Source organism: Manis javanica, chromosome 2, assembly GCF_040802235.1.
Source record: "Manis javanica isolate MJ-LG chromosome 2, MJ_LKY, whole genome shotgun sequence".
Lineage (NCBI taxonomy): Eukaryota > Metazoa > Chordata > Mammalia > Pholidota > Manidae > Manis > Manis javanica.
Genome location: NC_133157.1, coordinates 7,169,116 through 7,188,881, shown reverse-complemented (window position 1 = coordinate 7,188,881; position 19,766 = coordinate 7,169,116). Strand labels below are relative to the sequence as shown.

General features: G+C 57.0%; 1 protein-coding gene across 22 annotated transcripts in view; it reads left to right on the top strand.

Annotated features, from left to right (window-relative positions):
* Window positions 1-1,614: 1,614 nt before the first annotated feature.
* The window catches only part of DNM1 (dynamin 1), a 41,595-nt gene continuing 23,443 nt past the window's right edge, over window positions 1,615-19,766 (top strand). For 16 of the 22 annotated variants that reach the window (XR_012125931.1, XR_012125929.1, XR_012125928.1 and 13 more), the window contains exons 1-9: window positions 1,615-1,898; window positions 14,714-14,787; window positions 15,105-15,254; window positions 15,605-15,808; window positions 16,053-16,151; window positions 16,259-16,419; window positions 17,510-17,652; window positions 17,787-17,922; window positions 18,094-18,161. Coding sequence is in view for 15 of the 22 variants with exons in the window: in XM_073223811.1 (XP_073079912.1) it covers window positions 1,738-1,898; window positions 14,714-14,787; window positions 15,105-15,254; window positions 15,605-15,808; window positions 16,053-16,151; window positions 16,259-16,419; window positions 17,510-17,652; window positions 17,787-17,922; window positions 18,094-18,161 (1,196 nt within the window). In the remaining 7 variants the exon portion in view is untranslated. Of the gene's footprint in view, window positions 1,899-14,713; window positions 14,788-15,104; window positions 15,255-15,604; window positions 15,809-16,052; window positions 16,152-16,258; window positions 16,420-17,509; window positions 17,653-17,786; window positions 17,923-18,093; window positions 18,162-19,250; window positions 19,390-19,766 lie in introns of all 22 variants that reach the window. The other 6 variants (XM_073223815.1, XM_073223812.1, XM_037008070.2 and 3 more) reach the window with 1 other exon arrangement.

Genomic DNA, 19,766 nt, shown 5'->3' with positions numbered 1-19,766 from the left:
GGGGCCATGCACGTCACAGGCATTCATATCTACCATTATCCCCATTACCCATATTAGATAACTGAGGCTCAGAGATGTGGTGGGACCTGGATCACACAGTTTGCCAAGGCCCAGGCCAGGGTCCTGGAACAGGGCCTGCTCATTCCCCTCTGCCTGCTTGGAAAATTCCTCCCCTAGCTGTCTATATGGGTCACTCCTTTACAGCCTTCAGGTTTCTGCTCAAATGTTTACCTTACCAGAGTCCTTCTCTGACCATGCTACACAAAGTAACCACACTGCCCTTACCCGCCACCTTCCTCAGCTTTCTTACTTTCCAAAGCACTCATCTGACATATTTATTGGCTTATCTGTGCTTTGTCCTTCTGTTTCCACTAGACTATAAGCCACGTGTGGGTAAATTCTTAGTCCATCTTACTCACTGCTTTATCTCTGAGGTTTGGCAAAGTGCCAGGCTCAATAAATATGCATTAAATGGGTGAACAGATGACAGTTTCTGATTCACAGGCCACTGTTCTCCCAGCAGTGTCCCCTTCCCTGTTGATATACAGAGTGACCCACCAACCCCCAAAAGCACAGGGTAGGCTGACCTCCCTTTCCTAGCCTCCTTGTGGGGAGTCCAAATTGGGATCCTTAAATGCAGAAGTGGATGGCGAGACCTGGGTCTCATGTGAAAGAGATAAATGGTAGTGTTGTTGGAGTCCTGGATTCAAATCCCTCTGTTTTACCACCACCCTGATGGGTTGGGAAAAAGACTGCCACCCTCTAGGACAAGAAGTCCCAGTGCTCCCAAGAAGGCTCTCCAACTGTCAAAGCCTTTGCACTTGCTTTTACTCAGCCTGACGTGCTTTTCCCCTGATCTGCCTGTGGCTGGCTCTGTCTCATCCTTTAGGCCTCTACTCAAATGTCACCTCCCAGTGAGCCCCTATAACTCCTCCCAGGGTAAAGTGGACGTTTTGCTTCCACTCGGATATCTCCTTTCTCTCCCCATTTACTTCTTCTATCACCGTTAGTATAAACTATTTTCCCTTTTACTATTTCAATTATCTGTTCATTCATTTGCTGCCAGTCTCCACCACCTGAGTGTTTGAGCTGTGAGGGCAGGCACCTTGTCTGTCTGGTCACTGCTCTATCTCCGTTCTCAGGACAGGGCTGGCAGGTAGGTACTCAATGAATGTTTGTTGAATTAATGTTCTATCTTTCTCCTTCTAGAACCAGGGAGACTGGGGCACAAAGGTGGAAAGGGGTATGAGGAGATGAATTAGTGTCAGAACTTAGAGTAGAAGGCAGTGACGCCAAGTGGAAGTCCAGGTCAGAAGGCCGTGACCTTGGAGGAGGCCCATCTCTCCAAGCCTCGGTTTCCTTATCTGCGGGATGCAGTGAGGGAATCATAACCAGTATCCCAGAGGCCTGGTACTAAGGGGTGATACTTCGCTCATTCCCAGGAATGATGGCTGGGGTGCAGCATCCGTACCCCCAGACACCGCTCCAGCGCCCCAAACACCGCAGAAGGAAAAAACTACAATCCCCATGGTGCCGCGGGTGGCGCCTGCGCACGGCGGCAGGTCCGCAGCGCCGCGCGCTCCCTCTGGCGGCATGCTGGACCAGAGCTCCGCTCGCATCCCCGAGGGGCGGGGGAGCCCGCGGCGCCAGCAGTCGGAGCGCGCGGCTGCAGCGGCGGAGCCGTAGCCCGGAGACAGAGCGGCGGCCGGATCGCAGCCCGCGGGGCCCGCCGCAGCCATGGGCAACCGCGGCATGGAGGATCTCATCCCGCTGGTCAACCGGCTGCAAGACGCCTTCTCCGCCATCGGCCAGAACGCTGACCTCGACCTGCCGCAGATCGCTGTGGTGGGCGGCCAGAGCGCCGGCAAGAGCTCCGTGCTCGAGAATTTCGTAGGCAGGTAGGAGCGGCGCACCTCGGAGCGCGGACCCCCCAGCCCGGGCCCCCCGGGCCTCTGCCCCCGGCCCCGACGACACCACGACCTCGTAGCCCTTGGCGCTCGCTGCACGGCGGCCGGCGCGCCCCGGCCTCAGCCAGAGGGAGGCGGCCCTGCCCCCGCCCGGAGCCCTTCAGGGGCGGCAGCGCCCCCCGCTTGACGGCACACGTCGTCAGGCCGCCGGCCGCCGTCTCACGCCCCCCTTCTCGCGCCATCCTCTAGGGCAGACAGCTGCCCGCTGCCCCAGTATAGGCACCAAGAGGGCCTGCGTTCCTCAGCGCCTCCCTCCGGCTCCGGGAGGCCCTCAGAGCGGGCGGCACCCCCGGGGCAGTGCTCCCCACCCTAGGCTCTTCGGAACACAGCTCCCCCCGCCCCATGGGAATTCCTGGACAGTGGCAGAGACAGCACCCCACCCCAAAAAACACCCGGGAGAAGACACGGCCCCGTGGGCGCCCGCGACCCCGCGCAGCCTCCCGCCGCGCACACGCACCTCCGCGGCTCCTGCCGCCGTCCGTGCGCAGCGCCGCGGCCCAGCGGGCGGGGGGAGGCGCGGGCGGCGCGGGGACGGAGGGGAGCGCGGCGGCTGCGGTGGGGGCGCGCAGACACCGCGTCCGCTGCGTTCCCGAGCGGTCGGCCCCCTGCGCCGCCGCCGCCCCGGGTCGGGGGCGCCCGTCGCTGTCGTGCTCCTCCTGGCCTGGCGGAGGGATTGTAACGGAGGGGGAGGGCGGTGGAGGGCACAGATGACTAAGACAGGGAAAGCAGGATGGCGGGGAGGGGGGGAGTCATTTGCAAAACCTAATCCCCCTCCTGCCTCTGATCCCGCAGGCGCTGGGAGGGCCAGGTGGCAGGGACTGGGGGGCAACAGCAAAGACAAAGGGTCCTGAGGTTAGGGGCACAGCACGGTCGTGACACCGGCCCCCATCCCCCCGGCTCCCCAAAGACAGGACAGGCAGATATGATTTTGGGGGTGCTAAGGAGGTGCTGGAGGCAGGATGCAGGGCTGGGCAGGCTGAGGGGGGAAGCAGGAGAATTGACACTGACCTCCCCATTCAGTCATCCCCCTCCTTACCTTCAGAAACCCTAGTTTTCTTCCAGTGACCTTCAGGGCTAAGGAAAATGGCACACAGGAGAAAGGGGCAGAGGCGCCTTCCTCAGGACAGCACTTCTAGGGGGAGACCTCCTGGGTCCAAGCCAGGCTCTGCTGTGAAACCTCAGGCGAGTCACTTGCCCTCTCTGAGCCTCAGTTTCCTCATCACCAATGTGGACAATTGGACTGGTTGGTTATTCCTGCCTCTCAGACAACCCGAGAAGCCCAGAACCAGCTGTAGGGGTGAGAGGGACCAGTCCTGACTGGAGCAGTGTATCTGTGGGGTGTTGGAAAGCCACTGTGGGGGTGGCAGGGCCCACCTGGTCAGCAGAGGGATAGGCCGTCTGTCTTCTGGAGACCGGCCCCCACAGAGCCCCCGTCCTGCTCACATGACCCCCAAACTGCAGAGACACACAGATGGTCCCCTTCCATGGCCCGGCAGTCAGGGTAAGGGGGTGGGGAGGCCTCTGGAGACAGTAAGGCTCAGAGGCCTTAGTGCTTTAAAAGGCTTGCGTGGATATCCAGCACTTCATAGGCTATGAACCACACTCCTTTCATCCGCTGGATATTAGCTGAATACCTGTTCTGTGCCAGGCTGTGTGTTCTGGGCAGGGGGTATGGAGGGCAAGGCGACCTCAGCTCCATTTCCTGGGCCCCTCCCATGCCCCCTGTACCATGCTTCACGGGAGGCTCACAAATGCCCCATGGGGCAGGTACCATGATGCTCATCCTGCAGATGAGGAAACTGAGAGCCCAAGGTTAGACGCCTCACCCAGAGTCACCCAGCCAGACAGGGCAGCGTCTGTTAGACTCCTAAGCCCAGTTCCTAGTCTTGGCCTTGTCAGCCTCCAGGAGCCAGGCCCTGAACTGGGCACAGAGACCTGCAGGTGTGTGGACCTCCACTGTCCCCATCTGAGGGATGGGGACACTGACAGCCACTGCTCTACCTTCCTGAGAGGGCAGTGTGGGGCTCCAGTGGGTTCACGGGCATAAACGCGCGGGAGGGAGGCGTTGACAGTCAGTTAGGCTTGGGGGTCTGTGCGCACCAGGACAGACCTGGATTCACTGTCCACGAGACAGAGGTGCCAGTGAGTATGCAGCGCGGCAGGCCAGGCTGACTGGGGACAGTTTGTTTATCAAGTGGTGAAGCGGGGTGTGAACTCTGCCCCAGGTGGCCCAGGCCCACTGGCTGGCCCCCCCAGTGCCCTGTGGCAGTGGCCCTAGAGGAGGACGCGGGCCCAGGGCAGAGGAGGAGGGCTTTGCCTGAGGTAGAAGAGTGGGTGGGAAAGCATTATTTGAGCCCCATCAGCGTTTCGGAGGAGGCCCGGGCTGGGGCTCAGGTGGGAGATTGAGGCTCAGTGGGGCCCCCAGCCAGCCCTGCCTGCTCCCTCATGGGCCCCCACCTCGCCTCCCAGGGCTGGGTCCCCAGACTCCCGAACATGGTAACAGACTCTGCCTCCTGGGGCTTCACAGGAGCTAACGCCCCGTGGAGAGGAAGTGGAAAATCCATCAGGGGAAGCAGGGGCTGCTGCAGGCTGGCCTGGGCTCCTGGGCGCCCCGGAGGGCCCTGCTGTCAGCTCTGCAGTGCAAGTGGCCCAGCAGCTGCCCAGGACCCAGCTAGGGCTTGTCTGGGTCTGAGCTATTTCTTTGTCCCCTTTTACAGAAGGGAAAACCGAGACTAATTCATTCAGACATTCACTGAGCGTCCACAGTAGAAAAGACAAAGGTTTTGCATTCCAGAGCAGGATTCTCTGAAATAGTAAACACACGAGCATATATGTGAAGAAGACAACTGGAGTGTGGTCAGTGCTGGGAGGAGAAAGGGCTTGCTTTCCACAGGGAGTCAGAAGAGGTCTCTAGGAGGTGGTGGCATCTGAGATGAGAAGCCATGTGACTGGCCAGGAGAAGCAGGACTCACTTCTAGGCTGAGGGGACAGCAACTGCAAAGGCCCTGGGGCAGTAACAAATTTGTATTTGAAGAACAGACAGGAGCCACTGTGGCCTGTGTTTGGCGAGCAAGGGGGTCATGACATCAGAGAGTTAGGCAGGGGATAGATCTGGAGGCCCTTAGACTAGGGTGAGGAGTTTGAGTTCATATTCATTATTGTCAAAAGCTTTTAAGTAGTGGAGTGATAGGAGCTGATTCCAGCAAGTGTGTAACTTGAGGAGGGAAGCAAGAGGGGGAGCAGGAGAAAGGCAGGAAGGCTGCTGGGCTGGGCAAGAGGCGATGGGGCCTGGACCAGGGCTTTAGCAGGAGAGGACAGGGTGGGCTCCAGGATATATTCTAGAGGAAGGTCCCATTAGACTGGAGGTGGATGGACATGGAGGGCAAGGAGAGAGGAGTCAAGGATGACTTGGGTGTCTTTGATTCTGTGTGGGTGTTGGTGCCATTAACCGAGTACGGGAGGAGCAGGTTTGGGGGCGGGGGAGGGTAAGATCAGGAGCTTGATTTTGAACATGTTGAGTCTGAGATGTCAGGTGGGCAGTGTGGTGATGCAAGTCGGAAGCTCAGGGGGAAGATGGGCTGGAAATAAAAATTTGGAAGTCATCTGTGTGGAGATGGGATTTAAACCCATGAGTGGATGAGCTCATCTGGGGAGTAAGTGCAGACAGAGGAGTGTGCGTGGGCCTCAGGACACCCCAGCACTGCACAAGCAGATGCCGGGTGCACTAGACTCCCATTTGTCTGCCTCTGGCTGTGTGCTCCCTCCCCACAACACCCATATGGTGCCACAAGTGCGGTGTCCTGGGACAGGCTTCGGGCTCCAGTGCCCCTGGCCTCGCTCACTCTGGTGCCAGGCAAGCCGACAAATGGGAAGTGCCCACCCTCCACACCCTCCTGGCCCCTGGGGAATCCAAGGCGGGCAGAGGGTGGTGGGGGCGGAATGAGGCATTGGGGCTGAGAGCTCAAACTCTGGAATCCAGCCTGGGTTCGTAGCTCACCTCTGCCAATAGAAGCTGAGGGACCTTGGGCATATTTCTTGAACTCTGCTCAGCCACTGTTTCTCATCTGTAAAATGGGGTGATATGACCTCTCTCATGGGATCATGCTGAGTATGAGGAAATTCTCAAGAGGCCCTCAGGGTAAGGCCTGGTACAGAGGACAGTCTGGCTCTATTCCTGCATTGGGCATAGGTGCAGGCTGGGAGGTGGGCTAGAGTGGGAATTGGGGCAAGGATCCTCTCTACCCAGCGGGGAATAGGGGGCCTTGTGGGTGAGCCTCTGCCCAGAGCCCAAGATGCATCCTAGGAGGCAAGGTTTTGGGTTTCTCTGGTGACTCTGCCTACCCTGCTCAGGCTCCCTGCTTCCTACCAATCCCCTGCCCTTCGTCCCCATTCTCACCCCAGCATGAGCATGGTGCCGGCCTCTGGCCTCTGAGAGCCCCTCTCTTGGGCAGCCCCAGCCCCTCCATGGAGGACAGCCCATTCCTCATTACTAAGGTCTGTCCTTTCTTCTGGACACTTTGAGACCCATCTTAGTGGTCCCATTTCACAGATTTGGAGACTAAGGCTGAAGAGGATTAGGGGATAACAGACATCGTGGGTAGAAAGTCATTGGCTGGAGAGGTGGGAAGGAACTGGCCTCTCCTTGGCACTTGCAGCATGCCAGGCCCTGAGGATACAGCTGGGAGCAAGCTGGACCCATCCTCGCTCTTGGGGGTCTCCCAGCTGAGTGCAGCAGACAGACACTAAATCACACAAAGAACTCTTGTTGTATGTTTGAAGAATGGTACAAGGAGCCTGATACTGAATTGAGGGGAGCTGTCAGGGAGCCAAGAAGGCCCCCGAGGAGGTACCATTTAAGGCTGGACCTGAACAAGAACAGGACTTGGTCGGGCAAAGGTGCGAACACACTCCAGGTATAGGGTCCCACCTGAGCAAAGGCCCAAGGCAGAAAGGAAGCCACTGGGCTAGAAGACAGAGGGCAGTGTGGCCGAGTGAGGTGCACAGGCTGCTGTGAGACCAGGAGGGTCAGGGAGGCTCTAGTGGCCCCTGGACAGCCGCCCCCATCCAGAGAGCCCATTGTGCCACCAGGCAGCCATGCTCTGTGCTCAGAACAAGCACCTGTCACATGCTGAGTGCACACTTACAGCTAGACTCACGTGACATCCCACCCAGAGGACATCTTCCCCAAACCTCTGCCCCACTCAGTGGCCCCAAGGAGCTGGGAATGAAAGGAAACTCTGGCAGGTGCCATCTGATCCCAGCTCCAAGAGAATCGAATTTCCCAAGCCCTGGCTGGGTCAGAGAGCTGGAACCTCGGGGCAGGGGATGCAGGCAGGCCGGTGCAGAGGGGCAGGGAGGGGCGGAGGAGCTCAGTATAGGCAGCGTCATCAGGCGGGGAGCAGGAGCAGGGGCCCACGTGCCGTGTGTCTAAATGCTCCAGTTATAAATCAAGCGATGGAATCGTTAACTACAACACAAGCTCTCGCACTTAACAAACACACCTTCACAACAACCTGGCAGGCTGGGTTTGCATTTAGAATTTCAGACTTCTCAGAGTTCTGTGATGAGATAGGAAGGCAGGGACAGGTGGCTCCTCTCTCCAGGCTGCCCTGTCTCTTCCCACTCCATCCGACATTGCAAGAGGCCTCCTGGGGACTCCCATGTGGACACCTCGCCCTCATGCACCAGTCCACCCGTGGCCCCAGAAGGGATCTCCCTGTGGCCCTGGGGCTGCCCCCCAGCAGTGAAGGCAGCGTCGGGAGTGCAGACCCTGGAGAGGGGCCTGAGGCTGCTTGGGAGGGAAGGCCAGGGCACTTAGGTGTGGCCTCGCAGGGGAGCACAGCTGCAGCTGGGCACCTACCCATAGTCCCTGGGGACCCCTTGCTGCATAGGTAGGGTGAAGCCAGAGATCCAAAGAGGGACCCCTCAAGTGTGGGGCCCCAGTGTCAGGGCCCCAATCACTCTGTTTTTGTCTTCTTGGAACCAACAGCCTGTTATAGGAGAAGCACAGAAACATCCCACGTTTTCAGATGGCAAAATGGCTCAGAGAGTGTAGGGAGTCTGCCTGAAGTCACACAGCAATGGAATCAGACAGGACAGGAACCTGTCATGGTCTCCTGCCTCCATGTGAATGCCCACCCTCCGCTACCCACCCTCTCCTTTGCTGTCCCCGGGGTTCCTTCTGACACTTTTACCCCCTCCTGGACTGAAATCTGGCTAAGGAGCAAGAGCTGTTTGGGGAAGACAGCTCTGGCAACTTGAAATGACTACAGGCAAGGGGAAAAAGGAATACTGGCTTTAAGGTGTTCAGTGGACAGAGGCCCCAGGATCAGCCTCCCTGTTCTTATCCTCCCCTCCAAGCCCACCCCGAGTCTGTGGGTCCTGCCTCTGTCCCTCTCCCTGTCTCCCTCGGCTGCTATCATTTTGTCTCAGCACCTGGGCAGCCTTCTCTCTTGCCCCTAACCTGTTCTCCACCTGACAGCATGGAATTCTCTCTGACCTCCCAAACCGACCCCCTCAGCTTGAAGCCCCCTTTGGCCCCTTGCCCTCCAAGCAGAGCCCTCCTGGGCCGGGCCCCTGCAGCCTGCCTCACCTAGCCCTGCTTCCCCTCCAGCTGCTCCCTGCTGGTCCACTGGGATCTTGCTGTTCTTGGGAAAAACGGCCATGCCTGTTTCTCACTCCTGCGTGCTGTTCTGTCTGCCTGGGAGGCTCTTCACCACTCCCGTTTTCCTCCTTCACTGGCTCATCCTCCCAAGTCTCACAACCAGGAAGCCTTCCCTGACCACTCTCTCCTTCTGTGACCCGGCCGTCAGTTTCTCCCAGGGTGAGGGTCTCTGGAAGAAGAAAGAGGCCCACCGCCTTGGACTGAGGGCTCCTGGCAAACAGAGGTCCCAAGTACGGTTCCTGTGAACGTTTCGCCGTTCATTGCTGGGGCACCCTTCTTCCACTCCGGCTCAGATGCATCTGCTCTGAGCGCAGGGAAATGAGGCCACCAGCCAGAATGGGCAGAAAAGTCTTAGCAGGTGAATGCTTGCGCACCTCTGACCTGAGTTCTCAGTGTGAAGGAACTCAATGCTTTCTAGTGCACACAAGGCGCCTAGCAGGTGACAGGCACTCAGGTGGCTCGTGGTGCCACCAGTGGGCACCCTGTTAGATCCTTCCACAGCCAGGATCTCAGGGTATTTCTTCAACAGTCCTTAGGAGGGAGCTACTGGATTGGGTCCTATTTCACTGATGGGGAAACTGTGGTTCGGGGCAGGGAAATAATTTAGTGGTGGAACTAAAAGTCCTTAGCATCAAGCTGCTGGTGGTAAGAAATAAGGATCCAGCAGGAGCTCCATAACCAGTGACTTGGGGAATATCCATGACGAGCTGTTAGGCAGGCAGAGCTGCTACCCGAGTGTGGAGAGGAGCCTCGTGTGAATGTGGGTGCCTGAGGAGCCCCTGACTTGTCTGTCTCTGAGCCTCAGTTTCTTCCCCTTGAAGTTGGGGAACTGGTCACACTGACCTCACATAGCCACGCAAGCGGCAACAGAGAGGACAGATTTCTTAAACATCTTTAATTGAGATAGAATTTACTTGCTATAAAATTCATCTGTTTCTAGGGCACAGTCAATGACTTTTAGTATATTTACAGAGTTGTGCACCATCACCACAATCTAATTTTAGAACACTTCCCTCACCCCAAAGAGAAGCCTCGTGATGACGTGGATCCGAAAGCCCCCAGCAGAGCCCTTGGCCAGCAGCCAGCGACCCATCAGTATGCACCGTGATCATTATTATTTTGGAGAACATGCTTACAAGGGTGATCCCCAGGTGTTGGAATAATAGTTGTTTTTTACTTTTTAAACACTTTTTCAAAGAGAGAACATAAGGTTTCTAAAAGGAGGGGGCAAAAGAGGAATCTATTTCCATTTTGAAAATATAAAGTCATCAATACTTCAAAGAAAGGAAGGAAGGAAAGAAGTGAAAAAGAAAGGTAGGAAGCATGGAAGGAGAGATCATAGCTTTTCTCTAACAGGGAAAATGGTTGTTGTAGAGGGAGCACCAGACTTGGAGTCCAGAGCTCTGGGTACAAGTCCCCCCATGTCACCAGCCTGCACTATGATCTTGAGCAACAACTCTTCCCCTCTTTGGGCCTCAGTTTCCACACCTGTACAATGAGGGTGACAGTGGGAAAAGTAGAGGAGCTCATCTTTTGGCTTCCAGGGGTGTCCCGAGTGGTGGCTCCCTGCCAGGCTCCATGCCGGGTGCTGGGTATACGGGAGTAAACAGGACCAGCCCAGTCCCTGCTCTCGGGATGTCAGAATACCAGGGGAAGCCAAGGCCAGGACTGCCCTGAAATGTTCCAACCTCAACTGGAAATACATGGGCTGTGTGCAGTGGGCATGTCTGCGGCCTCCTGGGGCAGCGGGAACAGAGAGGGGCTTGTTGCCTGGAGGCAGCCTCACCTCCTCCCAGCTGTATTTCCTGGCCCACCCACTCCCACCTCCGCCCCAGCTCCATGTGCTTCAGAGGGCATCTCAGAGCCTGCCCACCCCCCTTGCCTGCCACTTCCAGGTGCAAGATTTGGCAGGAAATATCCCGGCCCACCCACCCACTCTTCTGGCCAGGCCCCAGGAGACCCACCTTCCAACTCCCTCCCTGCTGCATCGTTTGGTGACACGCTTGTGAGAGCCCAGCCTGTGTTCTCTGCACAACAGTTGTATTATTTATAATCCTAGTAGCTACTATTTATTCGGGCATTAACTTTTATAAGCGTCACAGCAACTCATTTAACCCATATGGAAACTGACACTCAGAGAGGCATGGTCATTTGTCCATAGCCACACAACTCTGAAGTAGCAGTCCTGTTGTTCAGCACTGGGCCTGTCTGAATTCAGAGCCCGGGGAATAGAAGACTAAGCCTGGTCCTTTCTGGCATCATTTGCATTCAACACAACCTAGGAACCAGGGTCCCTGAGGCCTGGCCGACACTTCAGGTACCAGAGTAGGGGTGGGGGTCACTTCAGACCTATGGCATACTTTCTCCAGAATGGGTGACAGTGCCAGTTCAGACAGGGAGTGTGTGGCACTTGGAGGCCCTGAGGTGTTTATTTAATCCTCCCTGTGCTTCAGGTTTGGGTGCCTTGCCTCAGGAAACCACCATCTGTCCAGTGCACCCCTCCCACACAGCCACCAAGGCTGGTGGGCCTGGCACACTTTTTCCTGGACACCTGTTTTGTCCTCCCTCAACCTAAGCAGGAGCTGGGCTGTCTGGAGGCCAGATAAGGCCTGAATCCCCACTGGGGAGGCTCCAAGGCCACCGCAGAGTGCTGTGGCCATGTGTCCGGGTAAAGGGCAAGGCCATGGAGCTCCATGCCCATGCTGGCTTCTCTGAGTATCGCCTGAACACCTATGTGCCAGGCCTGGGCCAAGCATGGGAAGCTGGCAGGGATGAGGTGCTCACAGTCCGGATGGGGGATCGGTTGGTGCTCTTGCAGACGTGGGGCTGGGAAGCAGCCCCCGGCCACCTGTCCCATCGCGGCGTGGCCTCACAGCTCCCTGCCTGTCTCTGGGCCTCTGTCCCACTCTCTGGAATGATGACGGGATAAGATGGTCTCTGAAAGCTTCTCCTGCTCGATATCCATCATTTCCAGCTAACATTTTGTGGTCAGAATCCCAAGGTCCGATTTAGAGGCAGATGGTTCTTCAGGATCTAGGGTTCCTTGCTGAGATTTGGGAATCCTCCTAGGGAGGAGGCTGAGAACAGAAGGTACTCCCCAGCAGCCTCCTCAAACTGCTGAGCACCTATTTTGCACCAGGCATGGGCTCAGCTCTTTCCGGGAAAAGCCTCCGTGAATCCCACCACGGCCATATGTGGTATATGATGCTGCTCAGTTTATATAATATCAGTTTACTTTGAGGCTGAGATTGAAGCAACTTGCCCAAGGGCACCAGGCTGGGGAATGGGGAATTTGAACCCAGGGCCCCTGCCTGGCACTGGCTTCTAACCACTAAGCCAGTGATTCTTAAACTCGAAAGGGAACATGAAAATCACATGGGGATTGTGTTGAAGATCCAGACCCCTCCTCTCCTGCCAGTCCTCCCAACCCCTCCCTCGAGATTCTCACCCAGCATGTCTGAGGAATGTGCCTTTTAACAAACCGCCCAGAGAATTCTGATGCAGGCCATGTGAGGGCCTCACTTTGAGAACCTGGGCCATGCCCACCCTGGCCCTGAGAGAGCCTTCACTGAGCAGGGGCTCTGCTACTACACGTGGCCCTGCCCTCTTAATCTCCATTTCCTATAAGCTGCTTGTCCTTTAGTAGCCCTGGGAAGCACTGACTGGGGGCAGGCTCTCCAGACCCCTGACACCCTCCCTCCAGCTGGGCCCGGGGCTCCCTGCACTGTCTCTGCAACACCTCATTGACCTCCACCCCTCAGGCCTGCCAGGGTGGCCCATCTGTGCAGGGGGAGGCCTCTCAGAGCTCCAGGGAAGGTTCGTGTGGCAACATGAGGGGCTCTCTGTAAGGAGTCCCATCCTTCCCAGCCCCTCCTGCTGTTGCCATGGCAACTTCTGTTGCCATGGTATAGCTGGGTGAGATGCTGGTGGGGAAGAGGGTGGATCCGGGTCCCACATGTCCACCCTAGCCTCTGTGAGAACAAATGTCCCATTTCCACAGTCCTGGGAGATCCCAAATACCAGGGGGGTCACCTTCTCAAATGAGTAAAGGATGGGAGAGATAGAGACAGGCAGTCCTCCCTGCCCCCACCCACTATTGCCTCCTCCCCTAGGCTGCCTGGCACACCTCCGTTCCAGCACATGTCACACTGCATCGTATTATCTGTTTACTTGTCTGTCTCTCCCACCACACTGTGAGTTCCTCCAGGCAGGGAACTCTGACTCATCACCTACCATCCCCAGAGCCCAGCACAGGGCCTGGCACAGAGCAGCTGCTCCCAAATATGTCCTAGACTGAATTGAATTGGATTACAGAAAAAAACCAAGTCTGGCTTCTCGGGTTTAGGGAGTAGAGTTTGACAGGGAAGTTCCCGGGCTCTGGGGTCCAATAGACATATGGGTTTGAATCCTAGCTTTGCCATTCCTAACTGGGTGACTTGGATATGTCACTTCACCTCTCGGAGCCTCAGTTACCTCATCTGTAAAATGACAATTTCCATATCAGAGCACTGTTCTAATTTCTTGGGGATTGAGTCAACATTTGTTAACTACCTTCCTTGTGCTAAGCCTTGTGCTGGCACTGGGGTACACTGTTGGGCAGAAAGATGCAAGCTCCACCCTTCTGAAGCTCACAGTCTTGCAAAAATGAAAAGTGCTTGCCTGGCACCTAGAAATGACGAAGAAATGCAGGATTTATAATCCTTCTCCTTCCCCATTAAAGTGGCCAGGTCTTCCCCATTAGCCTCTAATCTCCCCAGAGGAGGGGCAGGATGAGGGCAGGAGATGGAAGAAGCCTCCCCAGAGCCCAACTAGTTGGCCTTGAACCCAGGAGCCTGGGCCTGTGGTTGTCTGTAGGACCCTCTGCCCTGACCCTGGGATGCATGAAGCTGTGTAAGTCTGGGTCAGGCCCTGGGCTGGAGGCAAGAGACCCCAAGCTTGCTGTGGCCCTGTGCAAGCCCTGTAGGAGTGGGTGTGTCTTTTCCCCTTCCTGGGCCTCCATGTGTCTGTCTGTGGGTGAAGTGGCTGGCTGGATCCCTACAGTCCCTTAGGCTCCAGCCTGCTTCCCCTTTCCTGGGTCCAGGGAGTCCCATGACTGTAGATTCTGACAGCCTGGTCCCAGAAAAAGCCTCCACCCTCAGGCTTTTGCTGGCCTATGTGCGACTGTAAGTGGGTGGGGAGGTGAGAAGAGCTGACAGGACAGAGAATCAACACCCACAAGAGTTAGCCAGAAGGACTGCTGAGTTTGCCATTTGCACGAGCAGATATCTCAGATACATCAGGTCTAGGGTAGGGGCTGACTTTGGGACCCCTCAGTTCAGTCCTTCAGAGGTGGGTCTGTGGGGAGCTGAAGGTGCAGGGAGCTTTCACTGAATCAAACAGACCTGGGTCCAGAGCCTTCTCTGCTAGATACTGGCCCTGTAACCTGAACATCTCTGAGTCCTCATCTGTAAAGTGGGGATAAGAACAGCACTTACCCCATGAGGCTATTGTGTGATCCCTGAGATACTGCCTACCAAGAGCCCAGCATGCAGGAGGCACTTAAGAAGCATGAGTCCTTTTCCTTGTCTCTTCCTTCCCCCATCCCCTCATCCTCAACTCCAGTCAGATGGGGACCCTGGAAAGGGAAGTGAGATGCTGCTCTTCCAACAGTGAAAGGGAGGGGAGGAGTGCAGCTCCATTTCCTTGACGTCCACTCTGTGGCCACTGCACACCTGGGCATGTGGGGTACCCAGTGCCTCAGTGCCTCCTGAGCTGAATGGCAGTAGCTGGATTGGGGCAGGGACTTCCTGTTGGCTCAGAACTAACACAGGGCATACCTGAGAGAGGTCTAGGGGTGCTGTTCTTGTCTCCTGGCAGCTCAGATGCATAAATTCCGTGACCCAGGGGACTTGGGGAAGGCTCTATCATCTTTCTTGTCTGCCATCTCCCTTTAGTGACCTCAAGCCGTTGAGCTAAGGTGTGTTTTGGTGGGGGGGGGGCAGTTTAGGGGAGCTTTGGAGCTCCTAATGACAGGACAGGTGCCCCTGGGATAGAGGGAGTCTCCGTAGACCTTGACCTTCCTTTCACCTCCAATGTACTACAGAGACTTCCTACCCCGAGGATCTGGCATCGTCACCCGTCGCCCCCTGGTCTTGCAGCTGGTCAATGCTACCACAGGTACGTGTTCTCGTCCGCCAGCAGCCCATCCTGGCCTCTCCAGCCACCCACCCACCTCAAGGAGAGGCCCAGCCTAGCCGCTGAACTTGCTTGCTGTGTGATTTTGGCCCTCGATTTCCCATCTGGACAGTGGGGATAAAAATGCATAATGGAGACATTGCATTATTGTGGGGAGGGAGGAGAGACAAGGCAGTGTTTGAGGGATGTGTGGGGTCTATTTCCCTGCTGCCCCACCCCAGTGGAAGATGTACCTGGGTGGGTTCGGAGCTGTGATGTTTACACCTCTCTGATCCCCCTCTCGCCCGCTTCTGGGGCAGAATATGCCGAGTTCCTGCACTGCAAGGGGAAGAAATTCACCGATTTTGAGGAGGTGCGCCTGGAGATCGAGGCTGAGACCGACCGGGTGACCGGCACCAACAAGGGTATCTCACCGGTGCCCATCAACCTCCGCGTCTACTCGCCGCACGGTGAGACGTGGCCCCGCCCCCAATCTGAGCAACCCCGATTAGCCCCGCCCGTTGGGGCCTTATTGTCCCCTCCCTTTCTGGCCCCCGTCCTACGCGGGCTCCGCGTCTCCTGCAGACTCCGCCCCCACAGTGACCCCGCCTCTGACCCCACAAGCTCCACCCCCATGGTTACGCCCACCTCCTACCACGCCCCCAACGGGCGGTCGCGTTAGCATCTCTCGCTTCCGTAATCCTGTCATCCTACCGCCACACTCCCAGCGGATCCCCTCTACACTCGGCCCCGTTCCTTAATCCGCCCGCTCACGGCCACGCCCCCCACCTTGAGTCCTCCCCCTCGCTTCCCTGTCCAGTGCTGAACCTGACCCTAGTGGACCTGCCCGGAATGACCAAGGTCCCGGTGGGCGACCAACCTGCTGACATCGAGTTCCAGATCCGGGACATGCTTATGCAGTTCGTCACCAAAGAGAACTGCCTCATCCTGGCCGTGTCCCCAGCCAACTCCGACCTGGCCAACTCTGATGCTCTCAAGATCGCCAAGGAGGTGGACCCCCAGGGTAGGCTCCCACCAGCAGCCAAGGCAGCCAGGGGGTCTATTCTCAGTGTAAGACGGAGCTACTGCAGGGTCTTTAAAAGTCATTTTGGCCACCAGAATGAATGGTGGGTGCGCAGAGGCAGGCAGTGGGCAAGCAAGGAAGTGGGCAGGGAGATGGAGGAGCAGGGTGGGGAGTGGGAATGCGTGGGGTCTCCTGTGTGAGGGCGAGTGCGGATGAAGTCAGCCCTGTTTGCTGCCCCCACCAGGTCAGCGCACCATCGGGGTCATTACCAAGCTGGACCTGATGGACGAGGGCACAGATGCCCGTGACGTGCTGGAGAACAAGCTGCTCCCCCTGCGCAGAGGTTGGCAGGCCACTCCCCTCCCTCCACTGCCCTTCCCCTTCCCCTTCCCCTTCCCCTTCCCTGTCCCCAGCCTGGTTGGTTGCCCCTGACCCCAACTCCGCCCACAGGCTACATTGGGGTGGTGAACCGGAGCCAGAAGGACATCGACGGCAAGAAGGATATCACGGCTGCCTTGGCCGCCGAGCGCAAGTTCTTCCTTTCCCACCCATCCTACCGCCACCTGGCTGACCGCATGGGCACCCCCTACCTGCAGAAGGTCCTCAACCAGGTAGGGACTTGGGGCACGATGAGGCCTGGCGGAACTAACAACAGAATCATTTAAGAGTTTTGTGAGGGTGATGAGCAGAGGTTAGCAACCCCATTATGCAGATGAACAAACGAGACCTGGAAAAGCAAAGCAACACACCCACAGTCCCACAGCGCCGGTAGCGGCAGCTTTGCTGACCTTTCCGTGTCTGGGCCCTGAGAGGGGAGCTCTGTAACTCTCCAGGGTGCAGAGAACACCAAGACCTGTGTGGAGGGTGGCACTGACAAGGGTTGGGGGCCAGGATTAGAGGGTACTGGGCTGAAAACCTTGTTTCCTTCTGACATGGGGAGAGGTTGATGTGGAGACAAGATGAGCAATTCCAGGGTCTTCCCTAGGATAGGATTTTCTCCATCTGGAACGGGGCTTCCAGAACTGAGGGACTTGTGTGTGTGTGTGCGTGTGTGTGTGTGTGTGTGTGTGTGATTGGAGGGGGGAAGTGGGGAAACAGTGTGGCATAGGGGCAGAATTGGGGATCCTGGAGGCCACAGACCTGGGTTCCAATCCCAGGTTGTCCCTCACCCACTAAGACACTCCCTTCCTCTCTCTGAACCTCTGTTTCTGCTCATGATGATAAGATGGTGATGATGGTGGTAAGACCCTCCTTCATAGGATCACTGGGCAGGTTCAGGGAGATACTGTGTATGGGGACCCAGCCAGAGGGAGCCCCTGAACTTTGATAATTACCTTAAGGGAGGCCATAAACCCCAAGCATACAAGGGATGCCGCAGACACATTTCATTTGGTCTTTGTGGTGTTTAACTTCATGTAAAAACATTAAGTTAGTCAAAAATCAGGTAATTTCAAATAAAAATCTAGACTCTGGCTTCTGTTGACTATTACATTATTCACTCATTAATTCAGTTAATACACCTCTGTGAACACCTTCTGGATGCCAGGCCCTGCCCACAGGCTGCTTCCGTTCTGGTGGGTGGCCTCTCTAGCCCTCCACCTCACCACATTCATGGGTCCCCAGCACCTGGTCCCTGCCTGGCTCTGTGAGCATCTGGGTTTATGACCGTGGCCTTAACCCTTGTCTCACCCCCACCCCCAGCAACTGACGAACCACATCCGGGACACACTGCCAGGGCTGCGGAACAAGCTGCAGAGCCAGCTGCTGTCCATCGAGAAGGAGGTGGAAGAGTACAAGAACTTCCGTCCCGATGACCCTGCACGCAAGACCAAGGCCCTGCTGCAGTGAGCGCCCCCCCCAGTACCTCAGTCCCCACCGCTGAGCTGCCCCTTCCCTCCAGCCTCCCAGCACAGGGCACTCCCAGGGCCCTTCCACTGGACAGCTGCTGCCCCCTCAGGCCACCGCACTCTCCCCCCAGGATGGTCCAGCAGTTTGCCGTGGACTTTGAGAAGCGCATTGAGGGATCAGGGGACCAGATTGACACCTATGAGCTGTCGGGGGGAGCCCGTATCAACCGGATCTTCCATGAGCGCTTCCCCTTTGAGCTGGTCAAGGTAGGACAGGCTCCCCAGGGGCAGGAGGATCTCAGGACTTACCCCCGCCCAGGGTACCTTTGCTGACCCTTCTAGAGGCCCTGGTTCTGTCCTGGGAGTGGGGCCTCCCTGTCCTGACCTCCCAGGTCTTGGGACAGGCCCTGACCAGCAGCCTCTTGCTCTTCTACACAGATGGAGTTTGACGAGAAGGAACTCCGAAGGGAGATCAGCTATGCCATCAAGAATATCCATGGCATTAGGCATGTATTGGGCCTGGGAGGGGGGCCGACACGGAAGGCAGGGGGCCTGGCGCACAGTCATGGGGAGTGATTAAGTGAGCCTCTCTCAGGAAGGACCAAGAGTCCTAGTCCCCAGTACCCTCACCCCCGATTTTCTGGCTCCCAGCTCAGACAGGCTCTGGCTTGGGGAGGTGGATGGGAGGCCAAGGACACCCCATCTCTGAAACCTGCTGTCCTCCTTTGCTGTCCCTGGGATCAGGGCCTGGAGGCTGGACTACCTGAGCACAGCCCAGGACACAGGTGGCTGGGGAGTGCACTGTGTGGGCTTAGGCCCCTGCCCATCCCTAGAATGAGACAGGTCCCCGTAGTCTTATCTAAGTAGCTGCAGAAAGCTGCCTAAACCACTGGGGAGGGCCTGGGATGGAACATCTAGGGACTTGGTCTGTCCTTTTATGATCAGATGGGGCCTCTCAACCCTCCAGACCCATTTCTCGTGTTAGCCCAAAGTCGGCCCGGCTTCACGCCCACCTCCCTCCTCACCAGCCCCAAAGCCCACGGACAGGAAGGGGGACTGGGATAGAGAGAGCTCCAGAAAGAGACTTAGCCTCCCTTCAGGGCCCTGATGTACACTGTTCGTGCAACAAGAAAATGTAAAGCGCCTGCCAGGTGCCAGGCAGTGAACAAGAGCAACATGTCGCTGCTTTCGTGCAGGTTCAGCTCCAAAGTTTGGAATTTACAGATTGTTAACAGCATTAGCCAAGGCACAGAAAATAAATCTCTCCACTAGTCTTAAAATAAAATGCTTTATTCCCAGAAAGACTCTTAAATAGAACACAGTTTGGCAGTTTCAAATCATTTCTGGACCTTTTGTGAGACAGAATCTTAAGAGGAAGGACATAAAAGATAAGACCTTGTCTTGCCTCAAAGAGCATCACCTTAAAGTCATTAGAATCCTTCCTGCCCTTTTTACAGATGGGGACACTGAAGCCCAGAGAGGGGGAGGGGAGGGCCCCAAGGGCAGAGCTCAGGGAGTCAGGGCGGGGCCCTGGCTTGGCACTCCTGGCAGGAGCTGGCCTGTGACACTGCCCTTCTCCCGCTCCGGGCGTTTAGAACGGGGCTCTTTACCCCAGACATGGCCTTTGAGACCATTGTGAAAAAGCAGGTGAAGAAGATCCGAGAACCGTGTCTCAAGTGTGTGGACATGGTTATCTCGGAGCTAATCAGCACCGTTAGACAGTGCACCAAGAAGGTAACCCGGCAGCCGGGCCGGCCCCGCCTCTGCCCCCATCCTGCACCGCTGCCCTGCTCCTTCCCCACAGCCCCCACTGCCTCCGGGTAGCATGTACAGACCTCAGCGGGGTGGGGGAGGCAGGCCAGCACAGGCCAGGACAGGGGGCCTCTCTGAGGGGGCCTCACCCACCCCCAGCCCCAGGCCTAGGGGACCAAGGGGTTAGACATGGTAAGCCAGGCACGATGGTGGCTATTTGTCCTGAGAGCCCAGCAGGAGCTCCCCAGCTCAGGGAGAATAGCCTTGAGGGGACCCTGAGCCCCCTCCCTGCCCTCAGAGGTGGGGTCATCTTTGGGGGCTTCAGGGAGGGACCTTGAGAAAACCTTGGCCCTGCAGAG